The sequence below is a fragment of the Oncorhynchus nerka genome, linkage group LG13, assembly GCF_034236695.1.
Source record: "Oncorhynchus nerka isolate Pitt River linkage group LG13, Oner_Uvic_2.0, whole genome shotgun sequence".
NCBI lineage: Eukaryota > Metazoa > Chordata > Actinopteri > Salmoniformes > Salmonidae > Oncorhynchus > Oncorhynchus nerka.
This window is the reverse complement of record NC_088408.1, coordinates 61,681,254-61,706,716: the sequence shown is the minus strand read 5'-3', so window position 1 is coordinate 61,706,716 and position 25,463 is coordinate 61,681,254. Positions and strand designations below refer to the sequence as shown.

The 25,463-nt window shown below is 45.9% G+C and overlaps 1 protein-coding gene across 2 annotated transcripts in view; it reads left to right on the top strand.

Annotated features, from left to right (window-relative positions):
* The window catches only part of LOC115139790 (proprotein convertase subtilisin/kexin type 5-like), a 44,653-nt gene that overhangs the window by 10,900 nt on the left and 8,290 nt on the right, over nucleotides 1-25,463 (top strand). Inside the window, exons 4-14 of one of the 2 annotated variants that reach the window (XM_029677576.2) lie at nucleotides 2,371-2,514; nucleotides 3,972-4,048; nucleotides 6,078-6,166; nucleotides 6,278-6,450; nucleotides 8,566-8,778; nucleotides 14,054-14,154; nucleotides 18,128-18,231; nucleotides 19,595-19,712; nucleotides 23,224-23,412; nucleotides 23,683-23,819; nucleotides 24,350-24,475. In XM_029677576.2, coding sequence (XP_029533436.1) covers nucleotides 2,371-2,514; nucleotides 3,972-4,048; nucleotides 6,078-6,166; nucleotides 6,278-6,450; nucleotides 8,566-8,778; nucleotides 14,054-14,154; nucleotides 18,128-18,231; nucleotides 19,595-19,712; nucleotides 23,224-23,412; nucleotides 23,683-23,819; nucleotides 24,350-24,475 — 1,471 coding nt within the window. The remainder of the gene's footprint in view (nucleotides 1-2,370; nucleotides 2,515-3,971; nucleotides 4,049-6,077; nucleotides 6,167-6,277; nucleotides 6,451-8,565; nucleotides 8,779-14,053; nucleotides 14,155-18,127; nucleotides 18,232-19,594; nucleotides 19,713-23,223; nucleotides 23,413-23,682; nucleotides 23,820-24,349; nucleotides 24,476-25,463) is intronic. The other variant, XM_029677577.2, reaches the window with a different exon arrangement.

Below are 25,463 nucleotides of genomic sequence, written 5' to 3'. Positions count from 1 at the left end.
AGGGCCAAGTACAGGAAGCAGCTCTTTCAGTAGTTTAGTTGGAATAGGGTCCAGTATGCAGCTTGAAGGTTTAGAGGTCATGACTGTTTTCATGTATGTGTCAAGAGTTACAGGATTAAATAACTTTAATTGATCCTAGGTCCTGGCAGTTCTGTGCAGACTCAGGACCACTGAGCTTTGGAGAAATACGCAGATTCAAAGAGGAGTCTGTAATTTGCTTTTTAACCATCATGAACTTTTCATTGAAGAAGTTCATGAATGTATTACTGCTGAAGTGAATGCCATCCTCTCTTGTCTAATGCTTCTTTTTAGTTAGATGTGGACAGTATCAAAAATAAATGTTGTTATTCTCCTCAATTAGGTAGGAAAAATAGGATGATGGAGCAGCAGTGAGGGCTCTTCGATACTGCACGGTCCTGTCTTACCAAGCTACTTGGAAGACTTCCTGTTTGGTGGAGCGTCATTTCCGTTCCAATTTTCTGGAAGCTTGCTTCAGGGCTTGGGTATTTTCTGTGTACCAGGGAGAAAATGTCTTGTGACAAATGTTTTTTGTTTGTAGGGGTGCGACTGCATCTACGGTATTATGCAGTTAGGTGGTTAACCGATTTGTCTATCCCAACGTCCTTGGGTAGGTGGAGTCTGGAAGGGAATCTCTGGGTTGTCAGAGAATTTTATAGCACGTCTTTTGATCCAGGGTATGACTATGGCAATGAATAGGTCCGGAGACATGTTGGACAAACCCCACTGAGTCGATGATGGCTCCGAAAGCCTTTGAGAGTGGGTCTGTGGACCCACGTGAATGTTACGGTCACCAAAAATTTGAAAATGATCTGGCATGACTACAAGGTCCGATAAGAATTCAGGGAACTCATTGAGGAACGCTGTGAATGGCCCAGGAGGCCTGTAAACAGTATCTATAAAAAGTGATTGAGTTGGCTGCATAGATTTCATGACTCGAAGCTCAAAAGACAAAAACGCAGTAATATGTTTTGTTTAAGTTGAAATTTGCTGTCGTAAATGTTAGCAACACATCCGCCTTTGCGAGATTTGCCAGGGATATGGTCACTAGTGTAACCAGGAGGAGAGACTTCATTTAACACAGTAAATTCGTCACTCTTGAGCCATGTTTTAGTCATGCCAATCACATCAAGATTATGATCAGTAATTAGTTAATTGACTAACTGCCTTGGAAGTGAGGGATCTAACATTAAGTAACCCTATTTTAAGATGTGAGATCACAATCTCTTTCAATGATGACAGGAATGGAGGAGGTCTTTATTCCAGAGAGATTGCTGAGGCGAACACTGCCATGTTTTGTTTTGCTCAACCTAGATTGAGGCACAGACACTGTCTCAATGGGGATAGCTGAGCTGACTGCTAGTGGCAGACTCCACTAACCTGGCAGGCTGGCTATCTCATTGTGGAGCTAGAGGAGTTAGAGCCTTGTCTAGTTTGTCATAGATAAGAGCACCCCTCCAGCTAGGATGGAGTCAGTCACTCCTCAGCATTCCAGTTGTGAGACTCTGCTGTAGAGCTCATCACTCCCCCTAACTGGGAGGAAGCCAAAGACAATTACTCGGTGCCGACACATCTTTCTAGCTAATTTACACGCTGAAGCTATGTTGCGCTTGGTGACCTCTGACTGTTTCATGCTAACATCGTTGGTGCCGACATGGATAACAATATCCCTATACTCTCTATACTCGCCAGTTTTATCCTTAGGCAGCGCCATATTCAGATTAGCCTTTACGCCGAGGGATGGTTCTTTTTCAGTCTAATATTGTGGGTAATGGAGTCGCCAATGACTAGGGTTTTCAATTTGTCAGAGCTAATAGTGGAATGCTTCGGCAGATTCTGTCAGCTGAATGAGCGACACCGGTTGAGAATACCGGCAGCATTTCTTTCCAGAAGCCTTGAGAAAATTGAACGGCTGCGGGGACCGTGCGAGGGGATCTGTACTTACTGGTGGCACAGACGCGGTTTCATCCTTTCCTACACTGAAATGACCCTGCTCAACGATTGCATCTGAAGCTGTGCTTGCAACACGGCTATCCTCACCGTAAAGCGATCCTTCTCCTGTAGATTATGAGTACAGCAACTGCAATTGGAAGGCATCATGTTAATGTTACTACTTAGCTTCGGCTGGTGGAGGTCCTGACGAACCACGTCCAGATAAAGCTTTCCGGGGTGAAAAAGGTTGAATGAAAAAAGTAAAGCGAGGAGAAAAGTTGGTAAATCTATCTAGTAAAATGTTAAACGTTTTGCAGATAGCACGGAGACACACTGTTCTAGAATTATAATGACCACATAAGTGGGTTGCTAGTTTTGTTTCAGCACTATTCCAGTGACGTGTGTGTGTGTTCGTTCCAGCACTGTAACGATGACATCCATAACTGCCAGTCAGACATGAACATAGTGGGGGCGTGGAAGAGGGGCTACACCGGGAAAGACGTGGTGGTCACCATCCTGGATGACGGCATAGAGAGGAACCACCCCGACCTCATTCAGAACTACGTGAGTGTGTACTGTATGTTTGTGGGTGCAATGTTTTTTAAATTATTTTTATTTTACCTTTATTTAACCAGGCAAGTCAGTTAAGAACAAATTCTTATTTTCAATGACTGCCTAGGAACACTGCCTGTTCAGGGGCAGAACGACAGATTTGTACCTTGTCAGCTCGCGGATTTGAACTTGCAACCTTAGGCTACCACTAGGTTACCCTGCCGCCCCAGCGAGTGTACAGAACATTAGGAGCGCCTGCTCTTTCCCCATACATAGACCAGGTGATTCCAGGTGACAGCTATGATCCGTTATTGATTTCAACTGTTAAATCCAAATCAGTGTAGACAAAAGGGAGGAGACCTGTTAAATAATCCGTTTCAAGCCTCGAGACAATTGAGTCATGGATTGTGTGTGTGCCATTCAGAAGACGTGTTAACTGCAACGCAGCTGGCGTTTTCACGCTCAACATTTCCCAGTGTGTTTCAAGAATGTTCCACCACCCAAAGGACATCCATTCAACTTGACTTTGGGAAGCTTTGGCGTTAACACGGGCCAGCATCCCTGTGGAATGCTTTCGACACCTTGTAGTGAAGGTGTTCCTAATGTTTTTACACTCAGTGTGTGTGTGTGGGGGTTTTGGAATGGGGTGTGTGTGTGTGGGGGTTTTGGAATGGGGTGTGTGTGTGTGGGGGTTTTGGAATGGGGTGGGGTTTTGGAATGGGGTGTGTGTGGGGGGTTTGGAATGGGGGTGTGGGGGGGTTTGGAATGGGGGGTGTGGGGGGTTTGGAATGGGGTGGGGGTTTTGGAATGTTTTTTTTTTTTTTGGGGGAATGGGGTGTGTGTGTGTGGGGGTGAGAGAGGGGTTGGAATGGTGTGTGGGGGGAGGGGTTGGAATGGGGTGTGTGTGTGGGGGGGGGGCTTTGGAATGGGGTGTGTGGGGTTTTGGAATGGGGTGTATGGGGGTTTTGGAATGGGGGTGTGTTTTTTTCTGAATGGAGGGGTGTGTGTGTGGGGGGTTTGGAATGAGGTGTGTGTGTGTGTGGGGGGGGTGGAATGGGGTGTGTTTGTGGGGGTTTTGGAATGGGGTGTGTGTGGGGGGTTTTGGAATGGGGTGGGGGTTTTGGAATGGGGGTGTGGGGGTTTTGGAATGGGGGTGTTTTTTTTTGGAATGGGGGGTATGTGTGTGGGGGGTTTGGAATGGGATGGGGTTTTGGAATGGGGGTGTTTTTTTTTTTTTTGGAATGGGGTGTGGTTGTGTGGGGGGGGTGGAATGGGGGTGTGTGGGGGGTTTGGAAAGGGGTTTGGAATTTGGTGGGGTTTTGGAATGTGTGTGTGGGGGGGGTTGGAATGGGGTGTGGGGGGTTTTGGAATGGGGTGTGTGTGCGTTTTGCATATTCAGCCATTGGCTGATTTCTGCTGCTCGGCCATAAGAACACAAATGATGGTGAAGGTATTTCCTCTGTTTCCAGGACAATCAGGCCAGTTATGATGTCAACGGGAATGACATGGACCCCATGCCCCGTTACGATGCCAGCAACGAGAACAAGTAAGATACCGTGTCACAGCATCGCTCTCCACTGTGTGTGTGTGTGCGTGCGCTCGCTCGCTATCTGTATAGTTCTGTAGTGGTGTGTTTATGGTGTGTGTGTGTGTGTGGAGAACTCTCCTCTGCCTGGGAGCCCTGTGTCCTGCGCCAGTTTGGCTGTCAGAGTGTTTTTGGACCCTCTAGCCAAAATGCCTTGGCAAACCCTCAGTGCTCTGTTGTAGATTGTTTTCTTAAAGAGACAGGAGGTTTAATAGCCCACTGCTTTCTAGACAGATCAGGGCCTGCAATGGCTCACTCCCTCGCTCTCTCTGTCCCCCTCTGACTGGGGTTTGTTGAGAAGTCTGTCACAATAATGGGTAGGTTCCAATGTCCATAGTAGCATACCGCTTAGAATGCATGGCCCAACTCATTGCTTTATTCTAGGCAGTATGCTGCTCGAGGGGATACTGGAACACAGCTGTTAGTGTGTACCTGCTACCTAAAGCTTTACACATTACACGCTTTTCAGACCGATTCTGTATCTTTGCACTGTCCCAACTTGTCCAGTCTCCGATATCATACGAACATAGAGGGGAACACCATTTTGTGAGAGGTTTTATGAAAGCTCCCCACTAACTGCTGATGCACTCCAGACGTCCCTCTCCGATACGTTTGCGAGTACACTCGTGTGGTGGTAGGAGTTCCAATTTGCCCCAGCTTTATTTTATGACATGGTACTGATTTGAAGAACGAGGACTCGCCACTTCTGATCCAGACCAACCAAAGAGACCAGAATGGATTGGTTACAGTTCACTCTACCATCCCTTTCTTTTAAACCAGCAGTTTCACAGATGTTCAAAGTAAACGGACACTAAACTTGCATCCGCTGTGTGGTGTTACCTTTGTGTGTGTGTGTGTGTGTGTGTGTGTGTGTGTGTTTTCCCAGAGGAGAACAAGCTGTTCTTTCCGCTTATTTCCTGTGTGAAGAACGTATCCGCTGCTGAGTTCGAACATTTCCATGTGATAGAATTTCTGCTATAATGTAGAAGTCCACTTCTGTGGGCTGAACCAAGGAATCACCTTCAGGATTGACCCAGTCAGTGTGTAGGTTCACATTGAACTTTAGTCATCCTACAGACGGTGTGGTTCAGAGTGATGCGGAGCAGGCATGGAACAGAGATGGGCTGAGAGCAGACGACACAAGCTCACACTCCACGCACGTACGCAGATGAGACGTAGGCAACAGGCAGAACATGGAGCCATGGGATGCCAAACGGAGCTACAGGATTTGAATGTTCCCTACTATTTGTCTGCTATAGGGGAAGAGCTGTGTTGTGGAGGGAGGTTCTAGCCAGGTGATGGAATACAGTACAGTGGAAACCATAAGCTAGCGAGGGTGTGTGCGTCTGCCTGCCACGGGTTAGATGCTGGGGTTGCCATGACAGCAGTCAGTGGCGACTCCGGGCCGCTCGGTCCAGATGTTCTCGGCATGAGGGCTGGTCGTGCCGAGCGAGAGCATTTGCCTCTTCCTCCTCCTAAAAGACACTCTTGTTTGTTTGCTCTGGTCACTGACCCTGGCCGATTGTCGCTTGCAGTCTGTGGCGGAATGTTACCCTTGTTTGTTGAGGCCTCGGGGACATGCAAAACATTTGTCTCGTTCACATTGTGAAAATATTTGAGGGCTGTATGTAACCCAGTGCAGCTGCTGCCTCTGACAGCAGGGCCATGTTCGTTACGCACCAAACTGAGGAAAACGGACTATAATACGTTCTCCATTGCATGCCCTTCTGGACAAGACTCAGCCCCTGCTACTGGCCATGAGTTGGCCTGTTCCTCCAGGCCGTAGTTTGAACTAAGTCTAACTCCACTTAGTTCTCCAGCCATGCGTCTTTGACCGGGAACGTGCAGGGTGTCCGATGCTATCCCGACTGTTTGTGCGTTCCTCAGTGTATCTGTTTACATATTTGTGTGAGTTTTATAAATGTGCGCTTGTGGGAGTGTGGAAATGTGTTTATGTGTGTAAAGTAAAGTGTCCCTGCTCTCTCTCCAGGCATGGAACACGGTGTGCTGGGGAAGTTGCTGCATCTGCTAACAACTCCCATTGCACTGTGGGAATTGCCTACAACGCACGGATAGGGGGTGAGCATTGGGTTTACGCTATGTATCTGTGCTTGAGTGTGTGATGTAAACTGTGTGCGCCAAATGTACTGTTTTTTAAATTGTGTGTGTGTGTGTGTGTGTGTGTGTCAGGGGTGCGGATGCTGGACGGTGATGTGACAGACATGGTGGAGGCCAAGTCTCTGAGTCTGCAGCCGCAGCACATTGACATCTACAGCGCCAGTTGGGGTCCTGATGACGATGGCAAGACCGTGGACGGCCCCGCCTCGCTGGCAAGGCAGGCCTTCGAGAACGGCATCCGCATGGTGCATCTCACACACACACACAGTAGACATGCACATTAAGTATACACACTTATACCCACGATCAAAACACCAATTCGCTCTCAGAAGAAGACTGGTGCAAAGAATACACATTGACTTGGACAAACGCACGCTGTAACTCGGCGGCCAGAGTGTAATCAATGCCTCGTGGGCACTTCTCGACATTTGTATTAAAGCGCTTGGTCTGATTAGCGTATTCATGTGCTGTATCCATATTCATGAGTGTTTTGTGGAGGTGGCTCAAAGGAAGAGCTTAGCCCAGGGGTTAAGTGGAGGGGAGTTGACTTCACAAGGTCGCTTGTGATGATGTCAGAGTGCCCTCTCCATGCTGAGTCAGACGTGCTGCTTACATTTTGATTCTAGAGAAAGTCAAATGATGGTTAGATTTTGGTGGTGGGTTACGTTCACTGAGTATTCAAAACATTAGGAACACCCCCTTTGCCCTCAGAACAGCTTCGATTCGTCGGGGACTCTACAAGGTGACGAAAGCGTTCCACAGGGATGCTGGCCCATATTGAGTCCAATGCTTTCTTATAGTTGTCAAGTTGGCTGGATGTCCTTTGGGTGAGGGACCATTCTTGATACTCAGGGGAAAACTGTTGAAGTGTGGAAAAACCCAGCAGTTCTTGACACTCAAACCGGTGTGCCTGGCACCTACTACCATACACCCGCTCAAAGGCACTTACATTTTGTATCTAGCCCAGTCACCCTCTGAATGGCACACATACACAATCCATGTTTCAATTGTCTCGAGGCTTAAAAATCTTTCTTTACTCTGTCTCCTCCCTTTCATCTCCACTGATTTGAAGTGGATTTAACAAAGTGACATCGATAAGGGCGGCAGGTAGCCTAGCGGTTAAGAGTGTTGGGCCGATGACTGAAAGGTCGCTGGTTTGAATCCCAGAGCCGACTGGGAAAAATCTGTCTGTGCCCTTGAGCAAGGCACTTAAACCCTAATTGATCCTGTAAATCACTCTGGATAAGAGTGTCTGTTAAAATGTAATAAATGTAAAGAGATCATAGCACTCACCTGGTCAGTTTATGTCATGGAAAGAGCAGGCTTTCTTAATGTTTTGTATTCTCGGTGTATGTCTTTGTTGTGCGTGGAAGCTACAGAGTCTATTGGACTATTATGACAGATGGTTGGAGGTGTGTGTGTGTGTGGCAGCATCGTGGCAGGTTGGCCTACAGAAAAGGTGATGTGACAGGCTAGTGAGCGGGGAGACTGTGTAACCAGTTGGAAGGGTGGAGAAAATGTGTTAGCCCCCGTATGTTTGAGATATTACTGACCGGTTAGGGAGAGGTGTGTGTTGCTGTTGTTAGGTTAGAGGGTGCAGGTCCCCCAGACCCAGCCCCCACGCTCTCTTTGGAAACTTGAGCTAATTTTCTCGTAAATGTTTTTTGGTTGTTTTAAAAAAAAAAAAAATTGTTCTTTCTTTGTCGGTCTCCCTCTTGCTTCAATAAGTCATCATCTCCCTACCTGCTCTTTCACTCTCTCGCTCTCTTTGTCTCTCTCTGTTTGTCACACTCCCTCTGTATCTCTCCCCTCCTTTCTCGCACAGCTTCTCTTTCTCGAGCTCTCCTTTTTTCCCTCCCTCCCTCCCTCCCTCCCTCCAAAGCTGGTCCAGTCTGATTCTCTCCTCACTCAGAGGGGCTTCTATCTCTTATCACAGGCTGACAGAGGCCTTTTTGAAGTGCTTCCCTCCACCATTTATCCCCTCTGTGTGTGTGGATGTGTTTGAGTGACAGTCGGAGCTCACAGAGCAGTAGGCTCCCTCCAGTTTCTCTGCCAATCATACACCAATAAAAACCCATATAAATAGAATTTTGGCATTTTGGCATCATTGACTTTATTTGATTGGGGATGCCCGCTCAAGTAATTGTATTTCTATGTAAATATCTCTGCTTACTGAAACTGTGTGATAGTGCTGCTCCATTAAGTAATTTGGGCTAATGTAATTCATGTGCTCATTCCCCTGCCACTGCTGCATGCACCTGCTATTACCATTACAGCATCAATGGGCGGAAGAACCGTTGTTCCCACGGGCAGGAAATCCCGCCTCTGATCTAATTGACAATGGTTTGATTTCCTGCCAGGGAAGGAAGGGGCGTGGCTCCATCTTTGTGTGGGCGTCAGGGAACGGCGGGCGGAGCCGGGACCACTGCTCCTGTGACGGCTACACCAACAGCATCTACACTATCTCAATCTCCAGCACCGCCGAGAGCGGACGCAAGCCCTGGTACCTGGAGGAGTGCTCCTCCACCCTAACCACCACCTACAGTAGCGGAGAGAACTACGACCGCAAGATAGTAAGTCTGTGTGTGTGTGTGAGACTGACCCTCCATTCTTACCACAACATACAGCAGCAGAGGGATGAGCGAACTACGACTGTCTGATAGTTGAGGTGTGTGTGTGTGTGTGTGTGTGTGAGAGAGAGAGCTCTTGTGGCCCACACTCTGGAAGACCTTCAGTCCGTCCTTGTATCGGCTGTGAGGGTCTATAGCAGGATGGGATTGTATCAACAACACCAACAAGCGGCTTGAGCGATTCCACATAAGATGCCTGCAGCGCATCCTGGGAATCACCTGGCTTTGACCAACTGCAAAAGTATGGAGGCCACGGCCACTCAAACACCGACTGCTGGCTTGGGCATGTCATTAGAATGTCTTGTGGAGCGCTTGTTTGCAGAAGATCCTGTACGGCCGGCGGTCTGTAGGGGGGCAGATGCAGCGCTACAAGGACCAGCTGAAGAAGAGCACCATCAAACCCACAGACCTGGAGGATGCCGCTGCCCACCGTTCCACCTGGCGGCAGCTCTGCCAGAGTGGTGTTCAGAGGAGGAGAGGAGCACAAAGAAACAGTCAAAACAGCTCAGGAGACATAACTATACCTTCCCTCGCCAACACGGACTGCGCATGCCCTGCCTGCGATAAAGTTTGTGGATCTCGGATTGGACTCGACAGTCACCCAAAAACTTCACTGTGAACTCAGAAGTGGAAGTCATCATGGGATATGATGGACTAACGTAACGTGTGTGAGAGCGAGAGAGAGCACTAACGTGCTAATTCTGCTTTGTCATTTAGGCCGACTAGATGGCACACGAACACGTAACTGATTCCTGTGTGGACAAACAAGCTTTGGTTGTTTTTAAAGCACATGGCTTTTGAACCCAAGGCTGGGTGAATGAGGTCAGTGTGTCAAGCTGTGTGTCCTGGGCTAACCCCCTCCTACTCTCCACCGCTGGCATTGGGGCAGTCAGACAGACAGTGACTGTTGTCCCAGCTTGTCTGGCAGTGTTTTGCCACATTCCCAATAGAGGTTCTAGAGACCAAGCAGAGAAAGAGGGAGAGAGAGCAGTCCCTAAGAACCAGCCAGGCCAGCGCTGGCCTCCAGACTCACGCAGAATAATGACCAGCACCTCAAACACACGGTCATGCACACAACGTCCTACTCCAGGGCCCGTATTTGTAAAGCATATCAGGGTAGGAGTGCTGATCTAGGATCAGGTCCCCCCCCTGTGCATATACATCTTATTTATTATGATCTAAAAGGCTAATTGATCCTAGATCAGCACTCCTACTCTGAGACGCTTAATGAATACAGCCCCAGATCCTCTACCAGCAGGACTCCGCTTTCTCAATCATGCCTCCCTCCATCACTGTGACCCAGATACAAGCTGGTTTCACCCTTCTACCTTTGGTGTCTTCAGTCCAACAACCGGGATATGTTGGCGTCTGTAGATGGTCTTCCACCTCTGAAGTGACCGGACGGTTGGTCAGCAAGGGATCCCTTTGATGGCTTTTATTGTGACTGACTGGATTTGGTGCAAAACGCTAAGCTCTCTCCCACCCTTGATATACTAAGTCCATGCAATGGGAACAGATTTAAAAAATCCTACTTCTCCTCTGTTCTTCTGGTGATGTAGAGGTTAATCCAGGTCCTGCAGTGCCTAGCTCCACTCCCACCCTCCGGTGCCTTAATTTGTTGACTTCCGTAACCGTAAAAGTCTTGGTTTCATGCATGTTAACATTAGAAGCCTACTCCCTAAGTTTGTTTTACTCACTGCTTTAGCACACACTGCCAACCCGGATGTCTGAATCCTGGCTTAGGAAAACCACCATAAACCCTGAAATCGCCATTGCTAACTATAACATTTACCGCCAAGATAGAACTGCCAAAGGGGGCGGTGTTGCAATCTACTGCAAAGAGAGCCTACAGAGTTGTGTATTACTATACAATTCTGTACACGAAGAATTCGAGCTTCTACTTCTAAAAACTCACCTTTCCAAAAACAAGTCTCTCACTGTTGCCGCTTGCTATAGACCTCCTTCTGCCCCCAGCTGTGCTCTCGATACCATATGTGAATTGATTGCCCCCCCATCTATCCTCTGAGCCCGTGCTACTAGGTGACCTAAACTAGAACATGCTTAACACCCCGGTCATCCTACAATCCAAGAGTGATGCCCTCAATCTCACACAAATTATCAATGAACCTACCGGGTACAACTCCAAATCCGTAAACACAGGCACCCTCATAGATGTCATCCTAACTAACTCGCCCTCCAAATAAACCTATGTTGTTTTCAATCAAGATCTCAGCGATCACTGCCTCATTGCCTGCATCCGCGATGGGTCTACGACTACCCCTCACCACTGTCAAACGCTCCCTAAAACATTTTTAAGAGCAGGCCTTTCTAATCGACCTGGCCGGGATATCCTGGAATGACATTGACCTCATCCCGTCAGTAGATGATGCTTGGCTATTCTTTAAAAGTGCTTAAATAAGCATGCACCATTCAAAAAAGTTAGAACTAGGAATAGATATAGTCCTTGGTTCACTCCAGACCTATCTGCCCTTGACCAGCACAAAAACATCCTGTGGCGTTCTGCATTAGCATCGAACAGCCCCCGTGATATGCAACTTTTCAGGGAAGTTGGGAACAAATATACACAGGCAGTTAGGAAAGCTAAGGCTAGCTTTTTCAAACAGAAATTTGCATCCTGTAGTACTAACTCAAAAAAGTTCTGGGACACTGTAAGGTCCATGGAGAATAAGAGCATCTCCTCCCAGCTGCCCACTGCTCTGAGGCTAGGAAACACTGTCACCACCGATAAATCCACTATAATTGAGAATTTCAATAAGCATTTCTCTATGGCTGGCCATGCTTTCCACCTGGCTACCACTACCCCGGTCAACTGCCCGGCACCCTCCACAGCAATCCTTCAAAGCCCCCACCATTTCTGCTTCATCCAAATCCAGATAGCTGTTGTTCTGAAAGAGCTGAAAAATCTGGACCCCTAGAAATCAGCCGGGCTAGACAATCTGGACCCTCTTTCTAAAATGATCTGCCAAAATTGTTGTAACCCCTATTTACTAGCCTGTTCAATCTCTCTTTTGTATCGTCTGAGATTCCCAAAGATTGGGAAGCTGCCGCGGTCATCCCCCTCTTCAAAGGGGGCGATACTCTAGACCCAAACTGCTACAGACTTATATCTATCCTACCCTTTCTTTCTAAGGTCTTCGAAAGCGGAGTTAACGACCATTTTGAATCCCACCGTACCTTCTCCGCTATGCAATCTGGTTTCAGAGCTGGTCATGGGTGCACCTCAACCACGCTCAAGGTTCTAAACGACATCATAACCGCCATAGAAAATAATACAAGTAAAGCCCCCCTGTGCAGCCGTATTCATCGACCTGGCCAAGGCTTTCGACTCTGTCAATCACCACATTCTTATTGGCAGACTCGACAGCCTTGGTTTCTCAAACGATTGCCTCGCCTGGTTTTCCAACTACTTCTCAGACATCGTTCAGTGTGTCAAATCGGAGGGCCTATTGTCCAGACCTCTGGCAGTCTCTTTGGGGGTGCCACAGGGTTCAAGCCTCGGGCCGACTCTCTTCTCTGTATACATCAATGATGTTGCTCTTGCTGCTGGTGATTCTCTGATACACCTCTACGCAGACGACACCATTCTGTATACTTCTGGCCCCTCTTTGGACACTGTGTTAACTAACCTCCAGTCAAGCTTTAATGCCTTACAACTCTCCTTCCGCATGCTATTCAACCGATCACTGCCCGCACCGGCTCGCCCGTCCAGCATCACTACTCTGGATGGCTCTGACTTAGAATACGTGGACAACTACAAATACCTAGGTGTCTGGTTAGACTGTAAACTCTCCTTCCAGACTCATTTTAAGCATCTCCAATCCAAAATTAAATCTAGAATCTGCTTCCTATATTGCAACAAAGCATCCTTCACTCATGCTGCCAAACATACCCTCGTAAAACTGACCATCCTACCGATCCTCGACTTCGGTGATGTCATCTATAAAATAGCCTCCAACACTCTACTCAACAGACTGGATGCAGTCTATCACAGTGCCATCCGTTTTTTTCACCAAAGCTCCATACACTTACCAACCATTGCGGCCTGTACGCTCTCGTTGGTTGGCCCTCGCTTCATACGCGTTGCCAAACCCACTGGCTACAGGTCATCTACAAGTCTCTGCTAGGTAAAGCCCCGCCTTATCTCAGCTCACTGGTCACCATAGCAGCACACACTCGTAGCACGCGCTCCAGCAGGTATATCTCACTGGTCACCCCCAAAGCCAATTCCTCCTTTGCTCGTCTTTCCTTCCAGTTCTTTGCTGCCAATGACTGGAACAAACGGAAAAATTCTCTGAAGCTGGAGACTCATATCTCCCTCACTAGCTTTAAGCACCAGCTGTCAGACAAGCTCACAGATCACTGCACCTGTACATAGCCCATCTGTACCTACTTCACCCCCATACTGTATTTATTTATCTTGCTCCTTTGCACCCCAGTATCTCTACTTGCACATTCATCTTCTGCACATCTACCATTCCAGTGTTTAATTGCTATATTGTAATTACTTTGCCACCATGGCCTATTTATTGCCCTCACTCCCTTATCTTACCTCATTTGCACTTTGTTTTATTTTGTTCTACTGTATATTTTACTATGTTTTGTTTATTCCATGTGTAACTCTGTGTTGTATGTGTCGAATTGCTATCCTTTCTTGGCCAGGTCGCAGTTGCAAATGAGAACTTGTTCTCAATTAGCCTACCTGGTTAAATAAAGGTGAAATAAAAAATGACCCAGAAGCCAGCTGCACCAATGTGTCGGAAGAAACACTGTTCAACTAATGACTGAAGTCAGCCTGCAGGCGCCTGGCCTGGCCTGTCCCCCCCCACCCCCCAAACCCTCCCATAACCTGTACGACGCTGGGCCAATTCTGCGATAACCCAATGTGACTCCCGGTCATGGCCGGTAATGACACCCCAGGCTGTAGTGACGCCGCAACACACTTAGATCGCTGCGCCACTCAGGAGGCACCTGCAAAAAAATATTTCCCTGCTTTCCACTTCCTGTGGTCCTCTGGCTGGGAAATGATTTCCTGGCTACCTTCGGGAACAGCAGGGTAGTGCGTGTGTGTCATCTCTAGCATGGCAGCGTATCAAAGCTGGAATGTGTGCAGTCTCAGGTGTGCCTCAATCTCCCCCTGATCCACAGGACTTAACCCTGCCTCCCCTCTTTCCATCCCCTCTTCTCCCTCCCGCTGTAGATCACCACAGATCTGCGGCAGCGCTGCACAGACAGCCACACAGGGACCTCGGCGTCTGCTCCTATGGCAGCTGGGATCATCGCACTGGCCCTGGAGGCTAAGTAAGCTCATTAACCTTAACTCAGGGATTCACACGACTCTGCCTGTGCACTGCAGTTAGTTCAGTTCACCCAGCCAGTCAATCAATCCCACTGCTCACATTGCTTATCACAATTCTCTCCCGTTTTTTTCCCCCGCTCTTTCTTTCTCTGCTGCAACCCCCTCCACCCTCTCGCTCTCCCACTCACTCACTCACCCGCACACACACACACACACACACACACACACACACACTCGTCAAGCGGATCAGATTGGCCACAACTCTTTGAGCGCTGCTGATGGTATCAGCGGTTATCTGGTATAGGAAAGCGAGCTTGGCCGACTTTGATAAACATATTTTCGAGAGGGGTTGAGAGCAGGTCTGCTCTGTCATTTGAAAGCCAGCTTATCTTCCCCCCCCTCTCCGCCTCATATTACACCCGTATGTTTATACCATAATTACACTTCAGTCAGAACATGAGAGGAGACTCTCCGACATCAGCAGGGTTTGATGTTGGATCTGTGGGGACCAAACGAGCTGTGGGAACAGTTTGTGTGTGTGTGTGTGCGCGCGTTAGTTATCCGTCAGCGTTCAAATGATTTTAGATGGCCTAGTTATTGCACAACATTAATGACAATGAAACATTTATAGAATGTGAATTATGGATGGAGTGGTGAACATTGGTTGGTTTTAATTGTCAATAAATCAGAGTTTTCACGGATGGTAATTGGAGTTGGTACACCTTTGCTTTTCCCTTCAGAAGACATACCTTCTTAAACCTGTGAGTCTGTTTCTAGTCTCTTGTCCTTGTGGAATTGATATGCCGTGACTGACGCCCATGCGTCAGCTTCTGGTTTTGGTTCTGGTTTTCACCTCAATTAGTTTTTTGGAAAACGTAGTGAATCGAGTGGGTGTTGGACAGCGAGCAGGAGAAGGGATGACTCCTGGGAAGTGAAACACTAGTGTTCAAGAGGTTGATGGCAGCGGTTAGCCGTGAAGGTTTTCTCTATTCCATGATAAATTCCTTAGGAGGCAGTACACAATGTCACTTTTTTTTTTTTTGAGGGTATTTTCATACATATCTGTTTTTGCCGTTTTAGAAATGAAAGCACTTTGTCTCGTCTGGCCATTTTGAATAAGTCAGTATTTGGACAAATTCACCTAGTGTATTAAGTAGTTTAGTATTTGGTCCCATATTCCTTGTACAAAAAGCTTGTGACGATACAAACTCGTTGGATGCATTTGCGGTTTGTGTTTTGGATGATCTTTTTGCCCAATAGGAAACTGAATGGTGAAAAATGTATTGCGCCATGTTGGAGTCACTTTTTATTGTAAATAAGAGTATATATTTCTGAACACTGCTACTTTCATGTGGATGCTACCATAATTATGTACAATTAGGAATTAATTGTGAGTAATGATGAGTTAGAAGGTTAGAGGCGCAAAGATCATTACCCCCCCACCCCCAACAAAATGCTACCCTCGCCTATTATTGGTAATGGTGTTTTGTTGTAGCCTCTGAATGACATCTCACCATTATTCATGATTCATTCATGGTTTTTATCATTTAGAAGTTTTCAGAAACATTTATCTACTCAGTAGGGGGGGGCTAGATTCATAAATTGCTTTAATTTCTAAACGGTAAAACGGATATGTATGAAAATATCCTCAATACATTCTGTACTGTTGTTGCCACATATGAAACCTTGATCTCAAGTCCAAAATGCTGGAATATAAAGCCACATTTAAAATGTTAGCTTTACTGTCAAAATACATATGGAAGGGAGCGTATATACAGTGGGGTCTGAAATTGACACCTTATTGGCAGGGGCGGCAGCGTAGCCTAGTGGTTAGAGTGTTAGACTAGTAACCGAAAGGTTGCAAGTTCAAATCCCTGAGCTGACAAGGTACATATGTCGTTCTGCCCCTGAACAAGGCAGTTAACCCACTGTTCCTAGGCCGTTATTGAAAATAAGAATTTGTTCTTAACTGACTTGCCTAGACAAATAAAGGTGAAAAAAAAAAAAGTTCATGTCACCCAACAAATAAATGTAAATGCCTGGAGTTACACAGCATTGACACTTGGATTGGAACTGTTGTTTTGGTCAGATGACATGAAAAATAGAGCTCTTTGGCCTCTCACACCAGTGGTGGGTTTGGCATCAAAATGACAATTAATATACAGAAAATAATCCCATACCTACTGTAAAATAAGGTGGTGGATTTTTGATGTTATGGGGCTGTTTTGTTTCCACTGGTCCTGGAGCAGTTAAGGTCAACGGCCTCATGAACTTTCATGAACTGCAGTACAAGGACATTTTATCCAAAACCTGGTTGCCTCTGCTAGGAGGCTGAAACTTGAGCACAACTGGATCTTCCAGCAACTTTATTATTATTATTTAACTAGGCAAGTCGTTTAAGAACAAATTCTTATTTACAATGCCTACCAAAAGGCCTCCTGCGGGGACGGGGGCTGGGATAAAAAAAAAATATTTAAAAAAAATATATATACGACAAGAGACACCACAACACTACATAAAGTCAGACCTAAGACAACAACATAGCAAGGCAGCAAAACATTACAACACAGCATGGTAGCAACCCAACATGACAACAACATGGTAGCAACACAACATGGTAGCATCACAAAACACATGGTAGCAGTGCAAACATAACTGGGCACAGACAACAGCACAAAGGGCAAGAAGGTAGAGACAACAATACATCACACAAAGCAGCCACAACTGTCAGTAAAAGTGTCCATGATTGAGTCTTTGAATCAAGAGATTGAGATAAACTGTCCAGTTTGAGTGTTTGTTGCAGCTTGTTTCAGTCGTTAGCTGCAATGAACTGAAAAGAGGAGCGACCCAGGGATGTGTGTGCTTTCGGGACCTTTAACAGAATGTGACTGGAACAACGGGTGTTGTATGTGGAGGATGAGGGCTGCAGTAACCCTAGACACACATCAAAATCCACAAAGAAATGGTTAATTGGCCACAAAATCAACATTTTGCAGTGGCCATCTCAGTCTCCAGACTTGAAACCCTGTGGTTTTTAAAATGTAACCTTTATTTAACTAGGCAAGTCAGTTGAGAACAAATTCTCATTTACAATGACGGCCTACACCGGCCAAACCCGGACGACGCTGGGCCAATTGTGCTCCACCCTGTTGGACTCCCAATTACGGCCGTTGTGAGGGCCGTCCATAAGCATGGACGAAGGATATCAACAATCTGGAAGGATTCTGTATGGAGGAATGGTCTAAGATCCCAATGTGTTCTCAAACTCATCAAATATTTTAGTTAAAGGCCCAGTGACTTTATCTTCACAAGGTGAGGTATCGGAAGGGGGTGTCAATAATTTTGACCCCTACCTTTTTTGAGATTTATATTTTTGTATTACTTGTTAAACAAAATATCTTTCTCTGAGCAATTGTATTGGTATAATATAATTTCCCAAACATGTTCAACTTTTATAATATACCGTAGTATTTGAATTATTTATTCTATACAGTCATTTTTGCTCATCTTTATCAAGGGTGTCAATCATTTCAGACCCCACTCTATATCCTTGCGGACTAGTTTCTTGTCTAGGAAAACCTTCAGCCTCGGAATGTTCCGAAATGCTGTGCTCAGCGGATGAGGGAGAGATGAGAGCGGGAGAAAATAATGGAGCATCTGGACAGCATATGAAGGGATTCCCAGGAAACTTGGTGACCTACTTATATATATATTTTTTTTAAAGCACCATTTTTACATCAAAGGACACATGGATGCCATCTTGTAATGGTTATCACGTGAGATTGGAGCTGGGAGGGAGGTGGATGGATGGGCAATACTGTGTCTGCTATACCTAACTCTCCCGCTCTCTTTCTGTTACACGCACACACCCATGCACCATATGGACGTTACACGCACACCCACACACAATGTTAAGTCTGTGCATATTGGTGGTTACCTGTATGTTTCTGTGGTGTTTTGTGATTTCTCCTCCAGTCCTCTGTTGTCGTGGAGGGATGTTCAGCACATCATTGTCAAGACGTCTCGAGCTGGCCACCTCAACGCCCCTGACTGGAAGACCAACGCTGCTGGATACAACGGTGCTTAACACTGCTCGCCTCCTCTCCTTCCTCAGCTACTCACCCCATTTTCCGCTCTCTCTTTCGTGTACCCTTCACTTTACTCTGAGCCCAGTCACTCACCATAAACCATCCCACCGCCTGCCAACTACCTGTCAGGGATTCCATGCGGAGTACTTTGTTTCATAAGTGTGTGTGTGTTTGTGGAGTGTGAGATTGAGACTGCAGTCCTGGAGTTTCTCCAAGCGGCTGTTTCAAAGAGGATTGGGAAAACGAGTGAGAGAGAAAAGGGAGGAGGTGGGGAGTTGACCCAGAGGAAATGGAGAGCGGAGGTTTAAAGAGAGGGAGGGATGGGGAAATACTATTTGATTGGCTGTGTGGATTGGGTTAACTGACTGATGTTTTGCTGTGATACTGTTTTGATTGGTTGTTCTAAGGCGGTGGTCACCAACCGGTCGATCATGAAGGCATTCCTAGTCGATCACCAAATATTTCTGTAAAAAAAAACAATGAATAAAGCCTTGCGTTCCTATGTTTTTATTTGATTTGTGCTGTTGGTGGTAGGTGAGGTTGATTCAGCAGCCCTGGAACCAGGAAGGCAAAGTGTTCCCATTTTTAAGCATTTCATGTGTCTGAAGGTAGAACTCTGCCTACCCGGCAGGGCCAGAGAGCAAATCAAGTGCACCTATAGGACTTGCGCTGGCCAATCCGAAACCTCATTGCTACAGAACTGTTTTTAATTGGTTAATGTTGTAGGCTTACATTTTTTAAGTAATGTAAAAAAATATATTTGTGTGTGTATTTATTTCTGAGCGGTAGATCTTGGCTTGCATTTTGACTCCAAGTGATCTTGACTCAGACAAGGTTTAGTGACCACTGTTCTAAGGTATGAATAAAAACTGGCGGAGAAAGTATCCACGCCCTTGCACAATTATTACTTAACACATTTTTTGGTTTCAAATTAGGCAGGGGGAAAAAATTCTGAAATGATAAGTATCCACTCCTCCTCTGTGTCAACACTTAATTCTCTAGAATCCTGAATCAGGGCTATGATATTTGCCGGAAGTATATATCCATTCCTCTGGGACAAATGACTCGAGCTCTGTCATAAAAAAAGCAGTGGATACTTATCTCATGAAAACATTCCAGGTTGTTATACATTTTTGTAAACTGTCTCGATTTTGTTTTTGGTGGGATGTTTAGATCAGGGATTTTTTTTTTTTTACTATTCAGAGTAAGGCAACACATTTGTGCTTTTCGGGGCGGATCCTTCTTACAGACACTAGAAATGTATATGGTTCTGTGAAAAGTATTGAAGCGATGTGTGGTTTTGAACAATTATGATTGGCTGTGTGGATTGACTGACGGTGGGCGTGTCTTGCAGTCAGCCACCTGTATGGCTTTGGCCTGATGGATGCGGAGGCTATGGTGAAGGAGGCGGAGCGATGGAAACAGGTCCCCGCCCAGCACATCTGTGTGGAGAGTGCTGACCGCCAGATCAGGTACGACACAGCCAACACCTCCCTAGTGTACCTGTCCTTACACAATCAACCAACCAATCAAATGTAATCTGTTCAGAGCTATTGAGAAATACATTATATTTAACAGCAACCAAGGGTTGTGTTCATGTGTGTGTTTCTGTCCAAAAGCTCTTCATGCACCCACATGTATGGGATTTCTGAAAGCTCCTCCTGCACACTGAGCGGAGCCAGCCAAGTATTAAAACGCATGCATGAACTCGCATACAAAACGCATGCATGAACACACACTAGGGCTGTGACGTTTAAATTCATTTGAAAGAATCCCTAGCCGAAAACGTTAGATTTTTTATTTTATTTTTACAATTAAAATCACAGTGCAGTTACCACAAAACTACCAACCACTCCCGATCATCCATCATCATCATCAAGACAAAAAAAAAAAATGAACTAATGAAACAATGCGGTAGTAGGAGGCAATATGCATCTTTCAAATTATTATTGTCGTTAACAGTTGGAAAAATGGCAGAGTGAGACAGGGAAGCGACAGCAGCAACGTCCTGTATGGCAATACTTTAAGTTAAATGAGAAGGTGGTGAAATGCAAACTTTGAGAGGTGGAAGTGAGCTACAGTGACAGAACAAGTGCAACGCTGAAAGGGAGGCACCTTGAGACCCAACCAGTTGCTGGCAGCAGTGTAATGAGGGACGGGGTGAGAATCACAGCACTGATTACTGATTGCTGTTGATATGCAGCCATTGTCAATGGTAGAGGATGTATGCCTAAATTACCTAATGGTATATCTAGAACCAGACTACAAGATGCCATGTCAAAAAACCGTGACGGCCCTGATGGAGAAATTGTACAATGATTCATTGCTCTGCAAGTACAAAGCAAGAGCTCTCCAACACCGTATGTGGCGTTAACAACGGTTGTTTAACATCTATGAACATGCTGGCATACGTCACTGCAACGAACCATCACATTGATGAGGAGTGGGACATGTAGTCACATATATTGAGAACTGAGAACATGGAGGAGAGGCCCTCTAAAAACTACCCCCTAGTGGTCATATGCGGGACCATATCTGAATTCTGAATCATGTCATTTTATGCTTTTTTTTTTAGAGAATAAAAAAATGATTGTTTAAAAGTTTAGACTTTAAAAATGTTTTGTCACATCCCTAAAATGCACACACACACAACACACACACAATCATCGAAGGGCTTGGAATCGGTTCAGCGAGAAGAACATAAAACTGGAGAACACAATTATTTGAGGAACAGAACCTGAACCGAAAACTAAAGTGATCTATACTCTTCCGGAACAGAACCGTTATTTTTAAAGGATGGGAACAGGTTAATAACTTTCTTTTACATTCCGGGAATTTTTTGTTCCAGTCCCACAAAAATCGCAACAAAAAGCCTATGCAAAGCTCTCACTCAGAAACGTAGTCTAGCATCTGCCTGCTCGCTGGAAATCTTGTGAGTGTGTGTGCGAGGGCTACCTGCCCCTCCCCTCTGAAGGTTACGAGAGTAATTCAGAAATTAGGGAGAGATGTTTAATTAGAGAAGAGTGGATTTACTTTTTCAATGCTAGTTAAGGATATTATAGTTGGATTTTTGGGGATTCACGTTGGATTTATTAACTATAAAATGGTAAGACGTGTTTTTAATTCTATGTCTGCTCAGCACACACAGCGAACCTTTGCTCTGGTTCAACTTTAAACCAACTTGGAAGTTCAAAGACATTCAAAGTTCCTCTATAGAAGCCGCTCCTCCATATGTATAATTCTGTGGGCCTAATTCAGATAATGCATGTCATAACAAGATGACCAGCACTTCAAGGCAAGATTCATCCAGCCTCTCTCCTCACCCTCAAAATGTCAGTTGCATCTTGCGCCTTGCACTTTGACTGGCAGCACAGTCTTTCATTAGGATTAAACCATGCTGTTATGGCAAAATACTATTTTCTCTTAACGACTTTACTATACAGATTAAATCGCTTACCCGCTCCACAGCAAACTGCTCTATCCGCACTGATTGGTGAATTTAATGTCGAGCTAAATTATTTTTTTTAAACGATTTTAAGGTTTAAAAAGGAACAGAAAGGAACGATATAAACCAGTACTTTTTCTTGGTTTGAGTCGGTTCAGAACTTTAATTTGCTGGTCGTAACAAAAAAAGGACATTTTTATAAATGTTTTGAATTAAATAAACCCTGCAATCATCTTTACATTCCCTTACAATTTCATCTGCTTGTTTTTTTGTTGTGCTTTTTTTTTCTCCCTTTGCAGCTGGATGTTTAATTGGGCTCCTGTTGAACACATTAAAGAGCCAATCACAGTTTAGTTTACTGGCTTTGAATGGAACCAATCTGCCTCATGCTAGTTCCCCAGTCGAGCTCCCTATCTCTCAGCCCCATGCTGGCCAGACCATAGGAATCTTATGGGAAGCCCATTTTGGCTATGTGTGTTTGAGAGAGTGTGTGTGTAGTATGTGAGTTGAGGACCGCCGGCTGTGGCCCCTCAGGTTTTTCGGGAAGAACGGAGGGTGCTTTTGGCAGTGCAGTTTGTTTTTGCTCTGGAGCTGTTCTCCTGTCGTCATCTTCCAGCCACAGGTCTCTGCACTGAGACACCCCTTGGCTGGCCCCTCCATTGCGTTTGGTAATGTCTGGGCCTTCTCCTCCTTAGAGCATTGGAGAAAAAAACATGTAGAATCTGTAGCCCGCCAGGGAAGTCGTAATCTGGGTTTGTCTCCTCCTCCCAGCCCCCCCACCCAAGCCACTAGCGTACCTCATGCCCCCGCAATTACAGTTTTAAAGTATGAGATTGGCTATAAAACTGTTTTTTTCTCTCCCTCTCTGCCCCATGGCAATCTGTGTAGAATTACAGGAAATTAGATTTAAAATGGCAACATTTTCTCTCGGCGTCATGGCAAAATGTGTAGAAAAATAGCAAGAGATTTAGCTATAAAACGGTTAATTTGTCTCTCAACCACATGGCAATATGTGTAGAATTGTAGAAGGTTACCTTGCTCAGGCCCCCTTGAAACTGTGGTACACCACTGCCCCAAGCACGCTTGCATGCAGATCTACACCCCAACACATTTACTCACACACACACACACACACACACACACACACACACTAGCGTGGATTCTGATGTAGTGTTTAGCAGCAAACACAGGGTTGTCACCCATCCCCACTACCATCCTCTGACTTGGTCATCTGAACTCTGCTGTCTGTTCTTTAATGGCCCATATGCTGCGGACCCAGCTGTGAATTCTATTAAAATCAGACCAATTAAATGAAGTAATATTAACTAGACTAGAGCCTCCTGAAAGTAAATATTTGAACATTGATTGATTGTGTGCGCTCTAACCCAGTGTTGAGATGAATCAATACTCCATGATAGCTGGGTAGCACCGGGCTCGTTTACTCTGTGAGTTCCACTTCCTATCTTGTCAGATTTAGAATCTGATTGGGTGACTGCTCTGACACTGACATCTGATTGGTTGCTTCCCTCTGCCTGCAGGACGATCCGCCCAGAGCACCTGGTGCGCTCCGTGTATAAGGCCACCGGCTGCATCGACAACTTCAACCACCATGTCATCTACCTGGAGCATGTGGTCGTACGCATCACCATCACGCACCCACGCCGTGGCGACCTGTCTATCAACCTCACGTCGCCCTCGGGAACCAAGTCCCAGCTGCTCGCCAACAGGTGAACCTCCCCTTCTGTTCTATTCCGCTCCCTCTCGCACTCTACACACCAGTGTTTTGTCCTGGCATTAACACAACTGATTCGACAAATCATTAAGCCGCTGATTAGTTGAACCAGGTGTGTTCGTACTGGACCGGAATATTTTTTAAAAGCCTGCCTGCTCCTGTGGCTTCCCAGGGCCAGGAAGGAAGAAACATTCTACTTCTGTGTCTTTCCAGTGTGTTGTCTGAATGTGGTTGAACAGTGTGGTCCCTGTGTGCTTTCTTCTAGGTTGTTTGACCACTCCATGGAGGGTTTTAAGAACTGGGAGTTTATGACCACTCACTGCTGGGGGGAGAAGGCGTCTGGGGACTGGATCCTGGAGATCCATGACTCCCCCTCGCAGCTCCGCAGCCAGAAAGTCCCAGGTACAGTAGACTAGAGAAGCCACCCTGTCTAAAGGAGTGACCGTACCAATGGAAAATATGCTTTAAAAAAGGGGCAATCTGCTGTTGCTGCATCCATTTTTGGACTTAGAAATTAATGAAATGTGCCCATTGATTTGTGAAGAATATAACATAATTGCCTCATGAGCTTAGTTCAACTGTCGTACCACATCAGAACCCCAAATATGAACTTGTTTCCCTCCAATGTTTGTAAACAATGTAAATGTAAACAAACGCTATGGTTAAAACTATCATGTTTGATGTCATGGATGGTCAGGCCTTGCATCCATAGCTCTGTCTTTAGAATTTGAGTGGTTACATTTATCCAGCCCCATCCCTAAGCTTTTTACCGGAACAGGGGCGGGAGACCACTTTATTGTTTTTGACTTAGGATTGCCTCTTTTTTTTAAGGATACTCGAGATAACCGCAGTATACTGATGTGTCCTTTCTCTCTCTCTTTGTCCGTCTGTCTGCTGTGCTGGCCGACACAACCCCCCCCCCCCCCCCCCAGGCAAGCTGAAGGAGTGGTCCCTGGTGCTTTATGGCACCTCTGTGCACCCGTACTCCGCCATGCGCAGCGACAAGCCCCGCTCGGCCGAGCCCCCTGCAGACGAAGAGTTCACTGAGGAGTACAACGGTGAGTGGGGAAGATGGCGGAGGGAGGAACTGTAAGGAAAAAGAGATGGAGGACAGAATACAAGAGTCCTGTTATAAGGGAGACTTAGTAGGCGGCAGGGTAGCCTAGTGGTTAGACCGTTGGACTAGTAACCGAAAGGTTGCAAGTTCAAATCCCCGAGCTGACAAGGTACAGATCTGTCGTTCTGCCCCTGAACAGGCAGTTAACCCACTGTTCCTAGGCCGTCATTGAAAATAAGAATTAAATAAAGGTAAAATAAAAAAATAAAAGGATAAGGAGGAGCAAACGGAGGAGAGACTAAGTAGGAAGGAAAAAGGATCAGGGCCAGGCACTTACACCAAATGAACCTATGCAGAATAAACATTTGATTCTCTCTACCTCTGTTCTCTCTACCGCTCTGTCTGTTCTCTGACTCTCTGTTTGCTACCTCTTTATTGTTCATCTCTCGCACTACCTTGAGCCGCTTCCCTTTGCAGATCTCTGTAAATTTTTCTGTTTTCTCCCTACCTCTCGCTCTGCTCTCTCCTTTACTTTCTACTTATCTGTTCTTTCTGTCTCTGTTCTCTCCTTCACTTGCTACCCCTTTCTGTTATCTCCCTCTTCTCTGTTCTCTTTACCTCTGTGGGTTCCCTCTCTCGTAAAATAATCATAATAATTTGGTGGGTGCTTATACACTGAGTACAAAACCTGCTCTTTCCATGACTTAGACTGACCAGGTGAATCCAGGTGAGAGCTATGATCCCTTATTGATGTCACTTGTTAAATCCACTTCAGTCGGTGTAGATGAAGGGGAGGAGACGACAGGTTAGAGAATGATGTTTAAGCCTTGAGACAATTGACACATGGATTGCGTATGTGTGCCGTTCAGAGGGTGAATGGGCAAGACAAAAGATTGAAGTGCCTTTGAACGGGGGTATGGTAGTAAGTGCCACCGGTTTGTGTCAAGAACTGCAATGCTGCTGGGTTTTCACGCTCAACAGTTGTGTGT